Source organism: Canis lupus, chromosome 21 (genome assembly GCF_003254725.2).
Source record: "Canis lupus dingo isolate Sandy chromosome 21, ASM325472v2, whole genome shotgun sequence".
NCBI classification, from domain to species: Eukaryota; Metazoa; Chordata; class Mammalia; order Carnivora; family Canidae; genus Canis; species Canis lupus.
This window is the reverse complement of record NC_064263.1, coordinates 38,497,825-38,516,012: the sequence shown is the minus strand read 5'-3', so window position 1 is coordinate 38,516,012 and position 18,188 is coordinate 38,497,825. Positions and strand designations below refer to the sequence as shown.

At 48.0% G+C, this 18,188-nt stretch overlaps 1 protein-coding gene across 3 annotated transcripts in view; it reads right to left on the bottom strand.

Moving 5' to 3' along the window:
• The window catches only part of INSC (INSC spindle orientation adaptor protein), an 87,926-nt gene extending 70,095 nt beyond the window's left edge, over positions 1 to 17,831 (bottom strand). For all 3 annotated transcript variants that reach the window (XR_007404678.1, XR_007404679.1, XM_035704157.2), the window contains exon 1: positions 17,735 to 17,831. Coding sequence is in view for 1 of the 3 variants with exons in the window: in XM_035704157.2 (XP_035560050.1) it covers positions 17,735 to 17,790 (56 nt within the window). In the remaining 2 variants the exon portion in view is untranslated. The remainder of the gene's footprint in view (positions 1 to 17,734) is intronic.
• Between the last annotated feature and the right edge of the window lie 357 nt (positions 17,832 to 18,188).

The window sequence follows — 18,188 nt, the reverse complement described above, 5'->3', positions numbered from 1 at the left end:
AGTTTCTCCACCTGTCTCTCTCTTCCACCAACTTTGAGATATAGCTCAAAGGCAGGTATTGACCTACCTCAGCATTGCCAGCACTCAGCCCGACACATATTAAGGATCAATAAATATTTAACTGATCTAGTAAACCAGAAATTGCCTGGTAAACATGGATTATAAGCCTTCCCACAAAAGCTGGAAATATTTTCTGGACTTGTAGGGGTGTTACAAGAGGAGCACTTAGGAACCCCTTGAACTCACCCAGTCCTCTGTTCTGAACTACATTTCAGGAGATGTGGCTTCTATCGTTGGCCAGTGTGTCAGATGTAGTGTAGATGGGTTCCCTGCAATGTGGTACAAGTGTAAGAGTTGGGTAAGTAAGTACCTTCTACAAAAGACATCATCATAAAGACTTCTATGTTAAATAGAAGGTGTCAGGAGAACCAGAAAAATCTTTTGTTCAAGTCATTTTATAAACATTTCTATGTTCCACAAAGCAGTGCTCTGGTTCCATAAAGCTGGGGCCCTTAGCAACTACTATCCCAATTCCCAGAACTTTCAGGCAAATGGTAAGGCGGGGATATAGATACTCAAGCCCTGGGGGACGTGGCTAAAGGGAGACCTTAGTTCCTATGGGAAAAGCTCATCCCCATAGGAAACCAGTAGCAAACACAAAAGATCCTCACCCAGTTCGATAAGGCTTAAAACATTAAGCAGTGCCTCTCAGACAACCCCTGCTTGACCCGATTCATTGAAGCGCTACTGATGTTGAGCATGTGCCAGGCTTTGTGCTGGTGATCCCTCCCCTCGGACACTCGCACCATCTAAGAGGAGAAACAGACACCAATAAATAGAACCCAACCTCATTCTCATCCCAACACCATGTGCCACACATCTCAAGCATTTCCAGGAGTCCCCAGAGTTCACCTTATACACAGTTGACCCTTGAACAACCCAGGTGTGGACTACACGGGTCCACTTATCTGTGGATTTTTTACAGTGCAGTACTATCCGCGTATTTGATCTTCCTTAGGATTTTCTTAGTAACATTTTTTCTCTATTTACTTTATTATAAGAACACAGTGTATGATATATAAAACATACAAATTATGTGTCAGTCAACTTTATGATATCAGTAAAACTTCCAGTCAATAGTAAGCTATTAGTTAAGTTTCAGAAGAGTTAAAGCTTACATGTGAATTTTCAACTGGGTGGGGAGTGGGTGCCCCTAACCCCTGTGTTGTTCAAAGGTCAACTGTAGATTCTCCCCACAATCTGTCATCTTTTCTCCCTTTAGCACCCTTACCCTGGGTAGCACCCTAGCTGTCAGGTCCTGCCAGGCCTGGCTACCTTTCCTTCCAGGGGTGGTCATGCTGTCTGGCTCCCCTAAATATCTCAAGCTGGTCACAGTCACCACTTCTTCTCTTACTGTTCTGTCTTCTAGGTACCATCTTGCTACCATCAGAGTCAGGCTTGCCACTGGGTCTTCTAGGCATCACATGGCTTCCGTGCGGTATCACTATTCCCATCAGACCATTAACTCTGGAGCTGGATTGCCTGTATTAAATCTCAGATCTGCCACTTGCTACCTGCTTAACTTTGGGCAAGTTACTTTATCTCTCTGTGCGTCAGTTGCCTCATTGGTAGAAAGGAAATGATAATAGTACCCAGCCCCTAGGCTTTTTGTGATTATTAAGTGAAGTGAATATATACATACACATACACATGCATTTATGCAAATGTGTGTATATATTTGCTTAGAATAATGCCCGACAGGAAGTATTATACATGTTAGTTGTTATTAGAGAAGTTTCAACTAAAGCAGTTGTCTCAACAGAATTTAATTACTTCAAAGTAGAGAAAGAAGGAAAATTCTGGGAAGATGGCAGTGGTGACAGCAGTTTTTAAATCTCTCTAAATTCCCACATGAAAATTTGACAGAACGACAAAGTAACAGAACTCAAACCCTACGGATAAAATTTACAACAAAACTAGATGGTAAAATATCCCCATAAACCTCAAAATACAAGCAGGTGGGGATCAAACACTCACAGCTACGAGACCTGCATAGCATCATATGTACAAGAGAAAGGAGGAAGCAGGGAGGTGGTGTCTGATGAATATGAGAGAGAGGAGAACCCCCAGTGGTCACTGGGTATTTGTTAAGAAGCACAGAATGACAATCTGAGAATAGTAGCTGAAACCTCTGTTGGGGATTTGCCTCTCTAATATCAGGTGGTTGCCTGATACCTGATAGTTACCTACCAAGAACTCTCAAAACTGGCCCAACAGGAATCTCTTCTATAATAAAGTGTCACATGGAGAAGAAACTTCTGAGAGCAAAACCAGAATTGAGCAGGACAGGGATCTCAGAGACAAGGGTGAGAGGTCTGTAAGGGTTGGAAGCAGAGTTAGGAAATCTCAGAAAGCAGATCACCCTCCTCTGAACCTTACACAAAAACAAAAGAAGATGGAGCTATATGAATTTAGAACAGCTTTCCTGAACCCCACTCCCCTCTAAAAGTTCATGAAAACTAATTTCACATAAAACTAAGCAACACAGGGGCAGACCTGGTGGCTCAGTGGTTTAGCACCGCCTTCAGCCCAGGGTGTGGAGACCCACCCACCCTCCAGGATCCTGGAGACCTGGGATGGAGTCCCACATCGGGCTCCCTGCATGGAGCCTGCTTCTGCCTCTGCCTGTGTCTCTGCCTCTCTCTCTCTCTCTCTCTGTGTCTCTTGTGAGTAAATAAATAAAATCTTTTAAAAAAAAACTAAGCAACACAAAAATTATTGAAGTCTCATCCCGTGCATATTTTAAAAAGAGAATAAATAACAAAATAATATCCCTACGATGTGAAAAGATCAGAAAAATGTACTCACAAAAAAGAAGGAAACTATAATGTACTATTTAAAAATGAACTTAAAAATTTTAAAAATGACATAAGATGTGAAAGAGAAGCATAAAATCTCAGAAAAGAAATAAGCAAGAAAAGAATTAGAAATGAAAAGGAAATTTCATTTTAGAAACAAGATTAAAGAAGAAAACATGGGATAATGCTTTAAGAAAATCAATTGCAAAAAAGAAAAATGTTTTAAAAAATGAAGAAAGAGATAAAACAGGTTTGCAAGAAAGTGACAAATATTAAATATAGGCAAAGAAGATCAAGCATACATACAGTAAGAGTTCCTGAGGACACCTGGGTGGCTTAGTCATGTGACTAAGTTGGGCATGTGACTCTTGATTTCAGCTCAGGTCTTGATCTCAGGGTCATGAGTTCAAGCCCCTATTTTTGAGAAAGGAACTCAAAACACAGCAACAAAAAGCATGTGAAAAGCTTATAGCTGTGAAAAGCTGGGAAAATGTTCCCAGAAAACAAAAATACTGTTTAAACTACATATTGAAAAGAGCATGCTGTGTACATGAAAACAAACACAGAAGACATATTCTAGTAAGATTATTGAACTTTTAAAAATAACTAAAGGATTTTTGTGCATCTAGGAAAAAATGTGTGTTACTTGTAAGGGACAGAAAATTGTGCTATCATCAGATATTTTGTGTGTGTGAGAGCAATGCTTTATACTAGAAAAAAGTAGAGTGACATACTTAAAATATTTAGAGAAATAAAGTGTGAGCCAAAGACTTTATATTCAGCCAAATGACTTTCAAGTATGAGGTGAGAAGGAAGCGACACCAGTGCCGTGATGTTGGAGGACAATCACTCTAGATGGTCCTTGATTCTGGATCAAGGGGTATGGGTACTGAGCAATCCAGGTAGTGCAAAGGCCCTCCTTAGGAGTATGCCTGGCTTGTTTGAGAAAGGGTAGGGCCATACATGTGTCTGGGGCAAGGGAAAGATTAGTAGGATTATTAGTAGGATGTGAGCTCAGAAGAGAGACCCAGGCTAGATCACACAGGGCCTTGGAAGCCACTCTGAGCGCACCAGGCTTTCCCTGGAGGGAGATTCCTCTGGAGCATGAGCATCGAAGGAATCTTGTCACCAGATGTCAGCGGGTCCACCTAGCCCCCATGCCTCTCTACAACCCAAACCGGAAGGTTCTCTCACTTGAGCCTTGTAAAAACAACGCATAATCCATTTAGAGTGACTTAACCTCACCATGCAGTGAATTGTAAACTGTTTACCAAACAGTTAATTTAAGAACAATTATTTATGCAATAAGCTATAAATAATTTACAGTGTGGTTAGGGTATCAGCTTCCAACCCCTCCTCACAAAGGAGCCGGTGAGGCCTCAGTCACTTGGAGCTGCTGGAGGAAATGTTGCTTCTCTGATCTTGTTCAAATCTGCCAATGTTTTCATTGCCCTGCTTCTGATCCACCCTGAATCCCATGCTGAGCCGCATCGGACAGGCCTTGCTGTGCACTGGAGCCTGGCAACGCTTGATCCCTAAGGGCTCCACGTTCACACAGTCGGTGCAGAGCCTTCCTGGCATATGGTGCTGGGCAGCTCAAAGAAGTCCTGTTCTTAACCTGCATCGGCCCCTCGTGGGCAACGCCGGACCAGGGTGGAGGCTTCCTCTCCCACAGTGGACTCTGCAAAATGCCTCTCGCATCCACCTATTACGCCGGGGTTGGTCTCTTCCCGTGTGACCTCTGTGTCCTCTGCCATCTCTGGTGCGGACCCTCTGCTCCAAGCTGTAGCCCTGGGAAGACTTTTCTGCTTGTTTTCTGGAAACCCTCACTTTCATTATTCACCCTACCCACTTTGATAGATGTGTTCCCTAGCATTTTCTGAAATGAAACAGTCCAGTATCACACGGTAAGAGAGAGTTAATCCTACACTTTAGATATTTCCAGGAGTATGGGGTAGGGGAAATGGAGCTCCCCCAATATACCCCAAAGCTAATAACTAGGAATAATTTGTGAAGGGGGCACGGATAGGGCCACTCTAGTCACTTTGCCCCATTTGTTTCTCCAGGTTGCGGCCTTCCATCAACCAAAGGTGGGTTTAAAGGCAGAGAAGAGATCTGACCACTTGAAAAAAAAATCAATTTTTAAAAAATCTTGCATGATTCCAAGCACTCTATAAAGAAAAGTTGGAGTATCCTGCACGAGGCAAGCACATACCAAGTGCTTGCACATACGATCTCTGTCTTGGGTTCACAGAAACCCTATTTAGTAGCCCCATTTTACAGAGGAGGAAAAACCAAGGCTCAGGTTGGTCAAAGGCAGAGCCTGGACAGAGTCCCTCCAGGTCTACTAACTCCAAAGCCCGGGTCCTCACCACCTCCCAGTCCGTCCAGGACCCCAGTGGAGGGTGTTGTTTTTTTCTGTTTCAGAAAGCCAAGGAACAGGAGTTTGGCTCCAGGTAACAGTTTCCAATCCAATAAGCCAATATGTTCATTTGACAGCTGCCCACTCTCTGATGACTCAGAGCCCATCTTGTTAACTCTGTCAAACTCAGGCATTTTAGACGTGCCCCAGGGAGAAGGGGTGCTAATTAACATTCCCTGGCCTTTCATTAACTAAGGGAATGACTCATTTTTAACCTCTTAAAAGGCTCCATGTGTGTCTAGGCGTTGCCAGTACGTAGGAGAGCCGAGATGATGGCCCTGACAGCAAAAACACCTGATGACACACCATCCCCCGGGGCCCCTTCCCACCTCCGCCTCCTAATAGCTGTGTGCCTCGCGCACGACGCTTGCCTCCGCACAGTCACGATTTCCCTGACCTGCCTTCCCCCTCATTCCCAACCTCTGTCCCAGCCACGTGGAGTTCTTTCAGGCCCTCTGCTGTGACTTCCAGCCCCCTGGCCACACGCTGGCCCCTCTCTCCCCATCTCCTCTTCACCTGGCTCATGCCTATACAGCCTTGAAACCTTGCCTAAATGTCTCTGCTGAAGCAGGTTGCTTGGACTCCGAGGGCAGCTTATGTCCCAGGTGTCCCATGTGTCCATAGCACCCTGTCTTCCCCCCATCGTGATTACTATCTGGATTACTATCTGCTTCGTCCACCAGACTCTAAGGGCAGGGCTCGTGTGTGTCACCCCCTGGCCCTGGCCCTGGCACGTTGAGGATGCTCTGTGCATACTTATGGAACTGAACTAGGTGTCGAAGGGGAATAACAATAATCAGTACCATGGTGCGGCCCCACTGGCTCGTTGTGAGGGGCAGGATAAAACCCGGAGTCATTCCTGCCCACCTTTACGGAGGCTGGGCTTCATGCCAACTCTCACGTGGATGGCTTCATGGGCAGGCATCATCTTCTTTGCTTCCCATAAGGACCCTAACGAGGAGGGCATCCTTATCATCTTTTTTTTACAGTTCAAGAAACTGCAGCTTGGAGAGGGAAAGTGAACTATCCGATGTCACCCGGCCAGTGAAGGGCAGAGTCTGCCCTGAATCTGGCCCATCACACCCCAGGCCTCATGTGCTCAAGAGCTCCTCTAGGCTTTAGGAAAGGCCATGCCCTGTCCAAATGGCATGTTAAGTAAGCACCGTCAGGTAAAAATTACAGATGCATTTGCACACACACAGGTTCAGCATTAGCCTGCCCTCGACCTTCGTGGCTCTCCCCCAGGACCTGATATGTAGACAGAAAAGGGTTTAGCTTCGTCTTTCCCATTCTGTTCTCCTTCCTTTGAGTAGTCTTTTCAGGTGGCAAAGTGAAATGTTTCAAAGAACTCACAGACTGAATGTGTCAGTTGCCATCCTGGTACCTTCACATAGTTCTGGAAAATGCAGTTGACAGCAGACAAATCGCCACTAGAGGGTTTTCCAAAGCAGGTTTACACTATGGGCAAGACTCCCTAGACTCGACAGCTTCCAGCCCCCGCCACTAGGACCCCCTTTCCTCCACCACCCCCTCGCTCCACCCACAAGCCTCAGGCTTAGACTAAGGTTCTCTCTCCCCAGTTATGAACAGACCCTGAGGACCAGAGATCCCTCACCTTGGGGCTGCAGGTACAGAGCTGCCTCCCAAAGGGACCCCTAGAGGCAGAGAAAAGTTGCCTGTTCCACCAAGTCCCACACCAGGGTGTGCTGGAGCCAGGCCTGGAGCCCTGAGGTCCCGGGGTTTTCGTGTCTAGGAGCTGAGGACAAAACTCACCAGGAGAAAACTTCAGCATTCACAGAGCTCAGCTAAGACCCCGAACAGGCAAGAGAGCACCAGGAACCCAGTCCAGGGGGAATTACAACAGCAGCTGACGTGCAACGAGCCAGGCAGTGTTGTAAGCCCTCTCTGCGTATTATCTCTCTGTGTATTATCCACCCCCACCCCCAAATCTGAAAGAGAAAACTAGTATTGCCCCTATTTATAGACGAGGGGACTTCAGTCAGAAGAGGTCCCATGCTGAGTAAGTGGTAGAGGCATTACTCAGACCCAGTCTGAGTCTCTGCTCTTATCAACTAAACCCCACACTGCCATCACGAAGCCATCCAGAAGCTGTAAGCAGGATCACCGAGGACCACAGGAGACAGAGGACTTGACTTGGCCTGGGAATATGTACACAAAGGAAATGACATTTGCCCTGGTTCTTAGAGAAGAAGAGTTGGCCCAGATGACAAGGGCAAAAAGACCTCCACACAAACGTGCAAAGGCCTAGTGGCATAAAAACAGAAATAAGCCAAGGAGTTTCACTGGACTCAGGCATCAGGGGCCTCTGGTGGAGTGGCCGGAAAGGGTCTAAGGGGAGAGACAGAGGCCAGGTGATCAAAGTCCCTAACTTGATTACACAGTTAGATTTAATCTTTTGTTTAAAGATTTTATTTACTTATTCATGAGAGACACACAGAGAGAGAGGCAGAGACACAGGCAGAGGGAGACGCGGGCTCCCTGCGGGGAGCCTGATGTGGGACTCGACCCCCGGGACCCCGAGATCACGACCTGAGCCAAAGGCAGATGCTCAACCAGTGAGTCACCGAGGTGCCCCCAATTTGAATTTAATCTTAAAGGCAATCGGGGGCTACTGAAAACATTTTAGAGCAGGGCAGTGACATCATTGTGCAGAGAGTTAGTTAGAAACTGGAGCAGAGCAAGGTTAACTACCAGGTAGAGGTTGACCCACCGGGAGATGGTGGGTATAAAGCAGAGAGGGCATGGAAGCCTGAACTTGGCAGTGACACCAGAGAGGGAGTGGCTGGTCTGGGAGGGAGATGACAGGGTGCAAGGGGGAAGGAGGGAAAGGAGCAAGGCCCGCTCCTGGGCGTCTGGTCTGGGTGACCGGCGCTGCCCCGGCTGAGACAGCAAACCCACCCAGGCGAGAGCTGGTTCTCATTTTGCTGGGTTCTAGGGTGAGGTAGGATGACAAGTGGGGTATGCAAGGCCACAGTGGATGTGGGGGCCAGGACCTACAGAGAGGTCCATCAAAGACTCCCCAAGCTTTCCCAGGGAGACTAGAACTGGTGAACCCAGCACGGCCCCGCCACAAGTCGGTCCACTCCCAGCCCCGGCCACCCTGCCGCCACATAATGAGCCGCTCTTCTCAATTTTGGAGTCTAGGGACTGCAGCTCATTAAGGTTTGGACCGTGTTAGTGCTGAGCATCCCATAATTGCATAGCTCGCCTGACTCTCTGTCATTAGCTCTCGGCTCCCTGGGCTCCACCTCTCCTATTGGATTTGCTGATTGACCCCAACATAGAAAGTCTGGCTAAACAGGGCAGCTCTCGCTGTGCAGTGGGGACTGCCTGCCGTCCCTGAGCCTCGCAACTCCCAGTGGTTCAAGCATCCTCGGCCATAAAGTTCGGGCTGCCATTTCCCTATGCGTGAAATCTTTCCTTTGCAAGTCCAAAACGACTGATCTGATTACTCACACAGAGAGAGGGAATTGAAAATTGAGGTCAAAGCGGATGGACTGGCAATGAGTCACATTCCCTGCATGGTGGAAAACCACCACAGTCAGGACTCGGTAGGGTCTCTGGCCAAGGAGCCTGAGGGGCCAGGGGCCAGGACTGGGGTTGGACTTTCTAGGTCTCCATCGTGAACTGGAATGTGAGCCTGATGCTGTCAAGACTGTCCCCAGACTGGCCGGGGGAGCAGGGAGGGCATCACAGACACTGAATGGGGCTCCCAGGAGCCCACCCGGTTCTCACCAGAGCCCCCGAGAGAAGTGGATGCCTGTTCCCTGAGTAACCTCCTTGCTCTCTGATGGCAGCTTTCCTGGACATCTGGAAGAAGGTGACCAAGGCCTAAAATCTGGGTTTTCTGCAGTCTGGCAGATTCCAAACACAAAGCCAGATGTAACCACAATCATCTCGACATACCAGGGTACTGGGAGGATGATTTTTTTTTTCTAAGCTGGAATTATCCAGGGTGGAGTTGGAGTAGGGGAAGGGAACAGCATAGTCTCATGCCGAGAAACTGCAGTAGGAAACAACGGGCCCTGAAACATTTCTAAAGTCAGGGGGAGTTAACTACCCACACAGCAAGCAGGAAGGCTTATCAACAATAGAGCATTTTCCATGCAGCCCCTGACAGCACTTTGATGCTTGGAGAAGATCACCCTCCCCATTTTATGGACGTAGAAAGCGGCTCAGAAGCATTGTATGACTTGTCTAAGACTCACGGCCTATAGTGATCATAAAGCTAACATGGATCAAGTATTTATGACATTCTGGGCACTGTGCTAAGGGCTTGATTCGATCTTAACTGCTCGCTTAACTTTCTAAGTAATTCCATGAGGTCCACATAACTGAGGTTTGGTAGGTTAAGTGACTCAGCCAAGGTTACACGGTGGACAAGTAGAAATAAGAATCCAGGCAATCTTAGACCAGAGCCTTGCTCTTAACGCCGATGCTATCCATGCTCTTTGATGTCTTCAGCAACTGGACTGATGTTCAAACCCCGAAATGCAAGCCACGGCCCTCTCTGCTACGGTAGGCTGCCATTCTGCGATATATCGATAACTTCTTAACACTCATGATCATTTAAAGACTGTGGCGTGTCTAGTCGCTTTTCAAACCCTTGCCCCATTTCTTTCTGGGGGAGAATTAGATGTACGTTGTTTAAATTCAGGACAGAACTGCTGGCCTACTGGGCGCATCACTACGTGTCTCTGACAAGGTTGCACCAGAAGTACCACCAGAGCAGGGAAGCCAGGGAGACCGTGCAAACGGAGTGAGGAGTGACCTCCAGCTGCAAAGGGGTCCCCTCCTACTTCTCCCTGCCCTGCCCCTGCTTCTTGCTCTTAGGTTGCCCCTTCATTCATCAGAGCTCATCACCGGGGAAGGGTAACTGTGCCTGACCCTTCGGAAGCCAAAGGGAACCACTTTTCCTAGCTCAGCAGATCCACGCCCTGGCATACCAGCTGCTGGTACCAGTTCCTCATCCCCAGCTAATCCTACTGGCCTGGCATCCAGTGCTCCCCAAGACCCTGGGGGTCAACGGTTTGCAGAAATCTATGCCTACACTCTTGTTGGCTCATTTTAATCTCTTTTCACTGAAGAATGGAACTTTATTCCTTCCAAGTCCAGAATTCGGATTTCTCTGCCTTACCCTATTCTACCCACTATGTGGAGAGTTTTCTGCAAAAAAAAAGAGAGTACTTTACGATGCCAAGAGCACTTGATAATGGCCTCTGAACCTCCCTGAGCACCCTGATGTGCCAGGCACTAGGCTAGGTGCTGGGATTACAGAGGAAGAGATGGTGGGAGGAAGACCTCCAAGAGCACAGGGCCTCCACGGTAGCATACTCCCTCCACCCAGGACGACGCCTGGCACATCACAGGCATTGACAAGTAGTTTGCACGAGTAAATGAATGAATGGAAGTAAGCAATTGTGGCTCACTGGGCTACGTATGGCACTTTGAGGCAAGCAGAGGAGACGGATGCTTGGTCCAAGCTATGGTTTCTGAGAAAGCTCCCCAGGCCGACGCTGGAAGGGTGCCTTCAAGTTCCTCAGGAGAGGAAGCAGAGTTGGAAGATGTGGGGTTTCTGATGAAAGAAACAGCATGTACAGGGAGTGGAGGCATGGAACCACATGCTGGGAAAACAGCAAGTTTTGAGTGCAATTGGAAGAGTGGAAAACAAGGACTTTAAATTATAAAGCACACTGGAGTGCTGGGCTGCATGGACTTATCTGCATTGCATCCCATCAAAGCAGGGCACCTTATTCCCCTATAGGACATTTCTCTTGGATATACCAAGGGGCTTCCATAAAATCTGAACAGGGCACACTCTCAGACGCTTGAAGGGGCTCCCAAGCTAGTATGTCCTGCAGTTTCCATCCCAGCTTCAAGGGCAACACTAGACCTCTTTGTGCATTTTGTAGGAAGGAATGAGGAGATCTTGTTTTTGGTCAATAGGATTGCTTTCCCAGCCCTAGGCACTAAGGGGTGATGTTTTTATCTAGAAAAGGGGACAGATCATCCAAAATTCATTCCCAAACTCCTGGCATATAGAGCTGGAAGGGTCCCTGGGGAAACTTTTATCTACCTCATCTTCAGAAGAAGAAACTAAAGCTCAGAGAAGGAGAAGGACTGTCTGATAACACACAGCAAGTTGGGGCAAAGCCAGAGCTGGGAAGGCAGGCAGGAAGGAAGAAGTGAGGGAGTGTAGTGGAGAAGGAGGGAGGGAGGAAGGAAGAAAGGAAGGAAGGAAGGAAGGAAGGAAGGAAGGAAGGAAGGAAGGAAGGAAGGAAGGAAAGAAGGAGGAGAAAAGGGAGAGAGGGAGGGAGGGAAAAGAGGGAGGGAGGGCAGCCTCTGGTTTCTAGTCCATGCTTCCCACTGCCCTATGTTCTCCTGCAAGAGATTTAATAATGAAATTGCAGACTTTTCTTCCCAGTAAACATAAAACTAAAGACTAAAAATATTTCTGAATTACTTTCCTTTAGAAGAAAAAAAATGTCTCTCCAGCTCTCTGACTCCATCAACCAATTAAATCTTTGGCTTCTACTCAGAAAGAGGATTTAAATTAATCAAGGTAAAACTAGCTTACTTTTTCCCTCCCAGCAGCAACTTTCTACCAAAAAGAATGAGAGCAGTTTGCTGGAGACAGGAGTGTCTTGGGGAAAGAAACAAAATCCAAGCCATTGAATTTAACTTCTCACACTCACCTGAGACTCCTCAGCCATTTGTCTGTCATTCATTTATCAAACATCTATTAAATATTTATTCATGCAACAACCACTTATTGAGCTCCTACTGTGTGTATTCTAATCACAGGAGCAAAGATACGAATCAGAACATAATTCGGCCCTCAGGACATGGACATTAATCATTGAATAGGGTGATGACATTTACATAAATCACCCTACAACCCAGGGCCTGGCCCAAAGTAAATTCTTAGTGTAAAGTAAATCTCATTTGAATGAATGAGTGAATGAATGAAATTGGGGTCTATTACAGATCACTGTCACATGAGAATTCCACTGGGGCTAGGACATAGGGCTTCTAGAAACAGCTTAAGGAACAGCTCAGAAAAAGCAGCACTCTTTCTGACAGCTCCATTCCTTTCTCTGGGCCTCAGTTTCCCCACCATCATGACGGGATCTGAGGAAACTTCCAGCAATAACATTCGATGCTTCCTTGAGCCCAGTTCCCGGCACTGTGTGGAAGTTTAAACACAATCTCTCTTCCTAAAAATAACTATTGAATCATTGTCCCTCTGCCTTCTCGAGGTCATGCCTGTGTTTCTATGGATTTCTCTTGGGAGATGAGAGAAGTGAGGGAATTCGATTCTAACTCTGATCGGCTTTCCTTTCTGTTTAAACAACAGAAAAATATCCAATTATCCCATTGACAATTACAGTCTGCACATTTCACCGCAGGCATAGAAAACAGGCCAGCAGCAGCAGGCCAGCCACAGACCAGGGGTGCACACATGCAAGCCATTATCTACTTGGAGACAGGCTGGCCTGCGGTGGCCCCCAGTGGCTCAGAAGCTGGACGGCTCCTCACCAGCAGGCCAGGCGATCGGGGAGGCTGCGTGCCATTAGCTGCGGCAGCACCCAGGCTGGCTCACCTCAGACTCCAGGCTGAACAGAAGGCAGGTAAGAAAGTGATTCACCGAGTTTGATCCCAAACCAAAGACCCGAGCTGTATCCTTGTTATAGGCCTGATCAGGTCAAGAGATAGATCAGTGAGTTCTATGAGGGAAGGGACCGTGCCCAATTCGGCCACCAACATGTGCCTAAGCACACGAGCATCATACAAGGCACATGATCTGCACTCAGGACATAGGTGTAGAAAGATTTTGTGGGAGGCTAATAATGAGTAAATGACTACTTGAATGAATGAGCGAATGGTCTGTTTGTGCAACGCCCCCAAGAACACTGTGGAAAAGACAGACTGGATAGGGTATTGGCCAGCGCTCAGGCTCAAGCGTCATCTGGAAACATCTATCCCACCTCTGCTCCTTATAAGCTCTGACCTTGGGCAAGTCTCAGTTTCCTCGTGGGGCAGGCGTATTGCTGCTCAGATTCCGCTTTACGAAAGAACTTTTTGTCTCCAGTTGCTGGGAGTATCATTAGCTAACAGCCTCCAGCCACCAGGCCCTCAGACTGTCTCAGAGCCACCTCGCCGAAGGTCATGCCCTGCTCACAGCTGCCCACTCGAAAGACATACCAGCGGGACATGAAGGCCCTGGCCACCCTGGCCAATGAACAGAACTGTGATTCCAAAGCTCCCTGTGAGGACAGCTGAAGTCATTCAGCTCCCTCTTCTCCTTCTTGGTCCTGCCTCCGTCCTCTCCCTCCCTCAAGTGCTGGTCCCAAAAACATTCTCTGAGAAGCACCCTGAACTCTCAACTCCATCCCAGGGCTGCTTCCCAGAGAACCCAAGCTGTGACCTATCATTTGCAAAATAGAGATAATAACTAGCACATAGATGTGCCATCTGACGGGCAGGGTCAGCGGGAGCCAAGGTCACACGGCTGGTAGGGAGTTGAGACCATGTCTGGGACTTGAGCCCGTGTCTGAGTCCTATATGCTTTCAACCCTAGACCCACGCTAACATTTCTAAGAGTAGGGTTCTGTTCTTTGGCTTGTTTATTAATTTTACATCTGAAAGCCTTCCAGGAGATTCGGATGCACTTGGAGTTGAGAACCCTAATGCTCCCTCTCCAATCACCCACACAGGTCAGCATGGGATCCCAGCCCCTGCACTGGGATGCCCATGCCCCCCCGCCCTCAACTCTCTCCCAGGAGCTCATGCCTAGATGAGTCTTTTTTGAGGCTATTTATTCATAAGGGTCTCAAATACCAAAGGCCTAACACGTATGAATCACTCAAGCTGCTGGAAGATCCCACGCAACCTGACGGCATTTATTGATTTTGCATATTGATGCGAACAATGGCACTTCAGAGTGAAATTCAGTTTCAGTGGAACACGACAGAAAGAAGTCAATTATCCAGCATTAATTATTTATGTGGTGACAATAACCATGGTGTTATTCCCCACTCCAGAGGCCTCTAGAGCCTGGAACAAGAGGAAAGAAGAGGTAGCTGCTATTATCTGTCCACAAGGCAACATCGGATTGGAGACATTAACCCCTCTGACATCCTGTGAATACACGTAAGCCTTCCTTGTGGATGCGGCTCATGCACGTGCCCCCAGGACACACACAATTAATAGGCCGGTAGGCCCAGAGATTGCATTCCCCCAATATCCTTGCCAGGCCAGGCTCTGAATATATTAAAAGAAATAATCACCTTCCCTCTGCAGCCCACCTTGCCGTATCAGAACACTAGGGCTGAAGACTTTCTTTTTTTCTTTTTCTTTTTTTTTTTAAGATTTGATTTATTTATTCATGAGAGACACAGAGATAGAGGCAGAGACACAGGCAGAGGGAGAAGCGGGCTCCATGCGGGGACCCCGGCATCACGCCCTGGGCCAAAGGCAGACGTTCAACCACTGAGCCCTCCAGCCACCACTGGCTAAGATTTCCCAAGCAAACCTCTTCTCAGGTTGCAGCTTTGCCATCAGCCAGAACTGCCTGTGTCTCTGCCTCTCTCCCTGTGTCTCTCATGAATAAATAAATCAAATCTAAAAACAAAAACAAAAACAAAAAAAACCCAGCCTGCCTCCAAAAGAATAGGAATTCAATTTCTAAATCATTGTCATGTAATTTAACTTCCTTTTATCCTTAAAACTTCTAAGGGGATTGGAAATGAGAGGGATTGGAAATGAGAGAGAAAAAAAGAGAGAGAGACAGTGTTCCCCAAGGCGGAAAGGGTACCAGGGTCTGATCTATGTTTGCCCCACATTCTCTACTCTGGGGACCTAGTCCTCATCTGAAGAGGTTAACACTGATCGAGTGGTTCCTGTGTGCACGCAGGTGCTTTAAACACATTATCTTAAATTCTCCTCATAACCCAATGATATAAGTACAAATATCCCCATTTCATAGACAAAGAAACTGAAGCCCAAGGTCACAATGAATATGCAGCAGCACCAATAGTGAAGTTGAGGCCCTCCTGACCCTTAACCACTGTCCTAAACTGCCCTGTGGCAGCAGCTTCCCCACCGCCAGAACAGGTGCTGGTGTGACCATCCCAGGACCCATGAGGCTCTGAGGAGGTGACCCAAAACCCTGTTGTGTTGGGCGAGGTCATCGAAAGGACGTGGTCACCAGTTTACCCATGTGCAGGACCCCGGGCATCGAGGCTCCCCACCCCCTCCCTGTCCTCGGAATGTGCATTCCGCCTCTGAGAGTGGGGCTGGTTTCGGATTGCACCTGGGAAGCTCCCCAGGTGCTTATGAACCAACACATTGCCAGAGCTGTTGCTACCCACCTGGCACATGGGTACCAACCTACTGCTGGGGCTGGACAGGAGCCAGGGGGGCTACGATTCCACTTCATCTAGAACAGCTCCACTTTCTCCTGGCTTAAAATATTAAGCGGCTGGGAGTGTCCATTGGTGATTTCTTATTTTCTCAGTGAGGTCACTGGCCAAGAAGAGTCAGGGAAGGGGTTTCTAGAAGACTGCCCTGAGATCACAGTGGACCTCTGACATGCAGTGGGCACTCAACAAACAATAGAGCCCCCTATGTAGCTTTCCCTGAGCGACAGACACGTTGCACATACTAACTTCTTCAGTTCACACATTACATGAGGTAGGTACTCTCTTCATCCTCGTTTCACACGTGAGGGAACTCAGGGGCCGATGGGGTGCGAGAACCTGCACAAGGCCACACAGCTAGTAAGAGATAGAACCCGGCTTTGAAACCGGGCAGTCATGAGTTCAAAGCTGATGGCCCCTGCTCACCCCATGAAAGGCAATCAGCATTTCCAACACGTGTATCCTGACGGGTTTGCCTCTCACAATCTCTGAGCTCTCTTTAAACACACACTGTGTGGAAAGATATTTGGGGGGCACCTGGGTGGCTCAGTGGTTGAGCATCTGCCTTCAGTTCAGGGTGTGATCCTGGGGTCCTGGGATCAAGTTCCCCATTGGGCTCCCTGCAGGGAGCCGGCTTCTCCCTGTCTGTGTCTCTGCCTCTCTCCTGTGTGTCTTTCATGATAAATAACATCTTTAAAAAGAGAGAGAGAGATATTTGGGTCCCCATACGATCCCTTATCTCAGTGTCAGGCTGCACAGAAAATTCCTAGCTACCTCTCTAATAGTGTTTACCATTCTAACTGGCACCCATGAGCTGTATGTCATACCCATAAAGCTTGCCATAATGATGACTTTGGGGAGACACTGATGACTTCATAAAGGTTAACCCAGTACTAGTAGGCTTCTAGCAAATATTCAACATTTTTTCTGATTTTTTAAAGCAACACATACCTAGAAAAATACTCAAAAATCAAATAACATAGAAATGAGTGATATGATAATTCAGGTGTGGGGATTAGGGATAGAATGAAGGTAAGATGTCAGTGATACCTGTAATATATAAAATAAAACATACAAAACAAAACAACAATGACCTGACAGTCTGGCTAGGGCTTAGGATTTGGTTGCCTCTAAACAGCCCCATCAAAATGTTCCCGGAAAAGAAAATAAGAAAGAAAGAGGAGCAAAACAGAAGCCCTGAGCACCCAGTTGCATAGCTCCTCTGTAGATCAAACCTGCATGAGACGCTCGCCTGGGACGCAGGCATTCTCAACGTCACAAAACTCTCAGGGCCAACACAGTCCCGGGGCAACTGGGACAGTGAGTCACCACAAATTTGCTGCCCTGGTACTCCCCTCTTTGGTTCTGGTTCTGGCCTCCAGGACCAGCCAGGGCCCCACAGCCTTCAGCCGTGTGAAGGCACCTCGGGTGCCCCCGTCTCTCCCTCTTCTCCCCTCATCATCTGGGCTTCACCTGCTGTTCGGCATATTCCTGCCTCCTCCTCCCCACCTCTCTCCCACACCCCACTGAGGGCAATAATTATCTCCTAGGATCAGCTCTATGCTCTGTGCCCTCCCTGGGGCTGTGGGAGAAGGAGAAGACACCTAAGGGTAGACCGTCCCTTTCAAGAGGCTCAGAGAGAAACTTCCATGACCCCAAGGGCCCCCAGTGGCTCCAGCCTCCTAGTCAAGGTGGGATTGGGAGCCTCCTCTGGGCTCCTCTATCTTAGCAGAACACCCCATTCAATTATTTGTTTCATTGTCTGCCTGCATCTTAGACCCCACCTCCTTAGGGTACTGGACGTGCCTGATTCCTGCACGTCTCAGGGCTCACTTCTGTCAGTATTGGCTGAGTCAACGTGGCATCCCCAATACCTTGTCTTAAGCTTTCTCTCCAGGACAGTGCATGGACAAGTGGGAGCACCTGTAGCTTCAAGACCCTGGAGCTGGGCCTTAGCTAGAGGATGGCCTCAGCCAGATGGAGCAGGCCTGGCCCTAAGGAACAGGACTTACCGCTGACCCGGCAGAGGGATGGAGTCCAGGTGGCGGCCTCCAGGCAAGGCCATCATGTTAATCCCAATCTGCAGCAAAGCCTGGCTGCAGTGGTCGTGACCCTAGGAAAAAAGGAGGCAGAACAAGATCAATGGATGCCTCAGAAAAGAGATACAATCTCTTTTTCTCCCAGTTCATGGCTACAAGGAGCCAAGGTAGGTATAGAGGGAGGGCCTTTAACCCTCTTTGTTTTTTTTTTTTTTAAGATTTTATTTATTTATTCATGAGAGACACAGACAGAAAGCCGAGACACATGCAGAGGAAGAAGCAGGCTCCTCACAGGGAGCCCGATGTGGAACTCCAGGATCACGCCCTGAGCCAAAGGCAGATGTTCAACTGCTGAGCCACCCAGGCGTCCCAACCCTCTTCTTTCTGAACCAGTTTAGACTCTACTATCCTCGTACAAGTAGTGTTG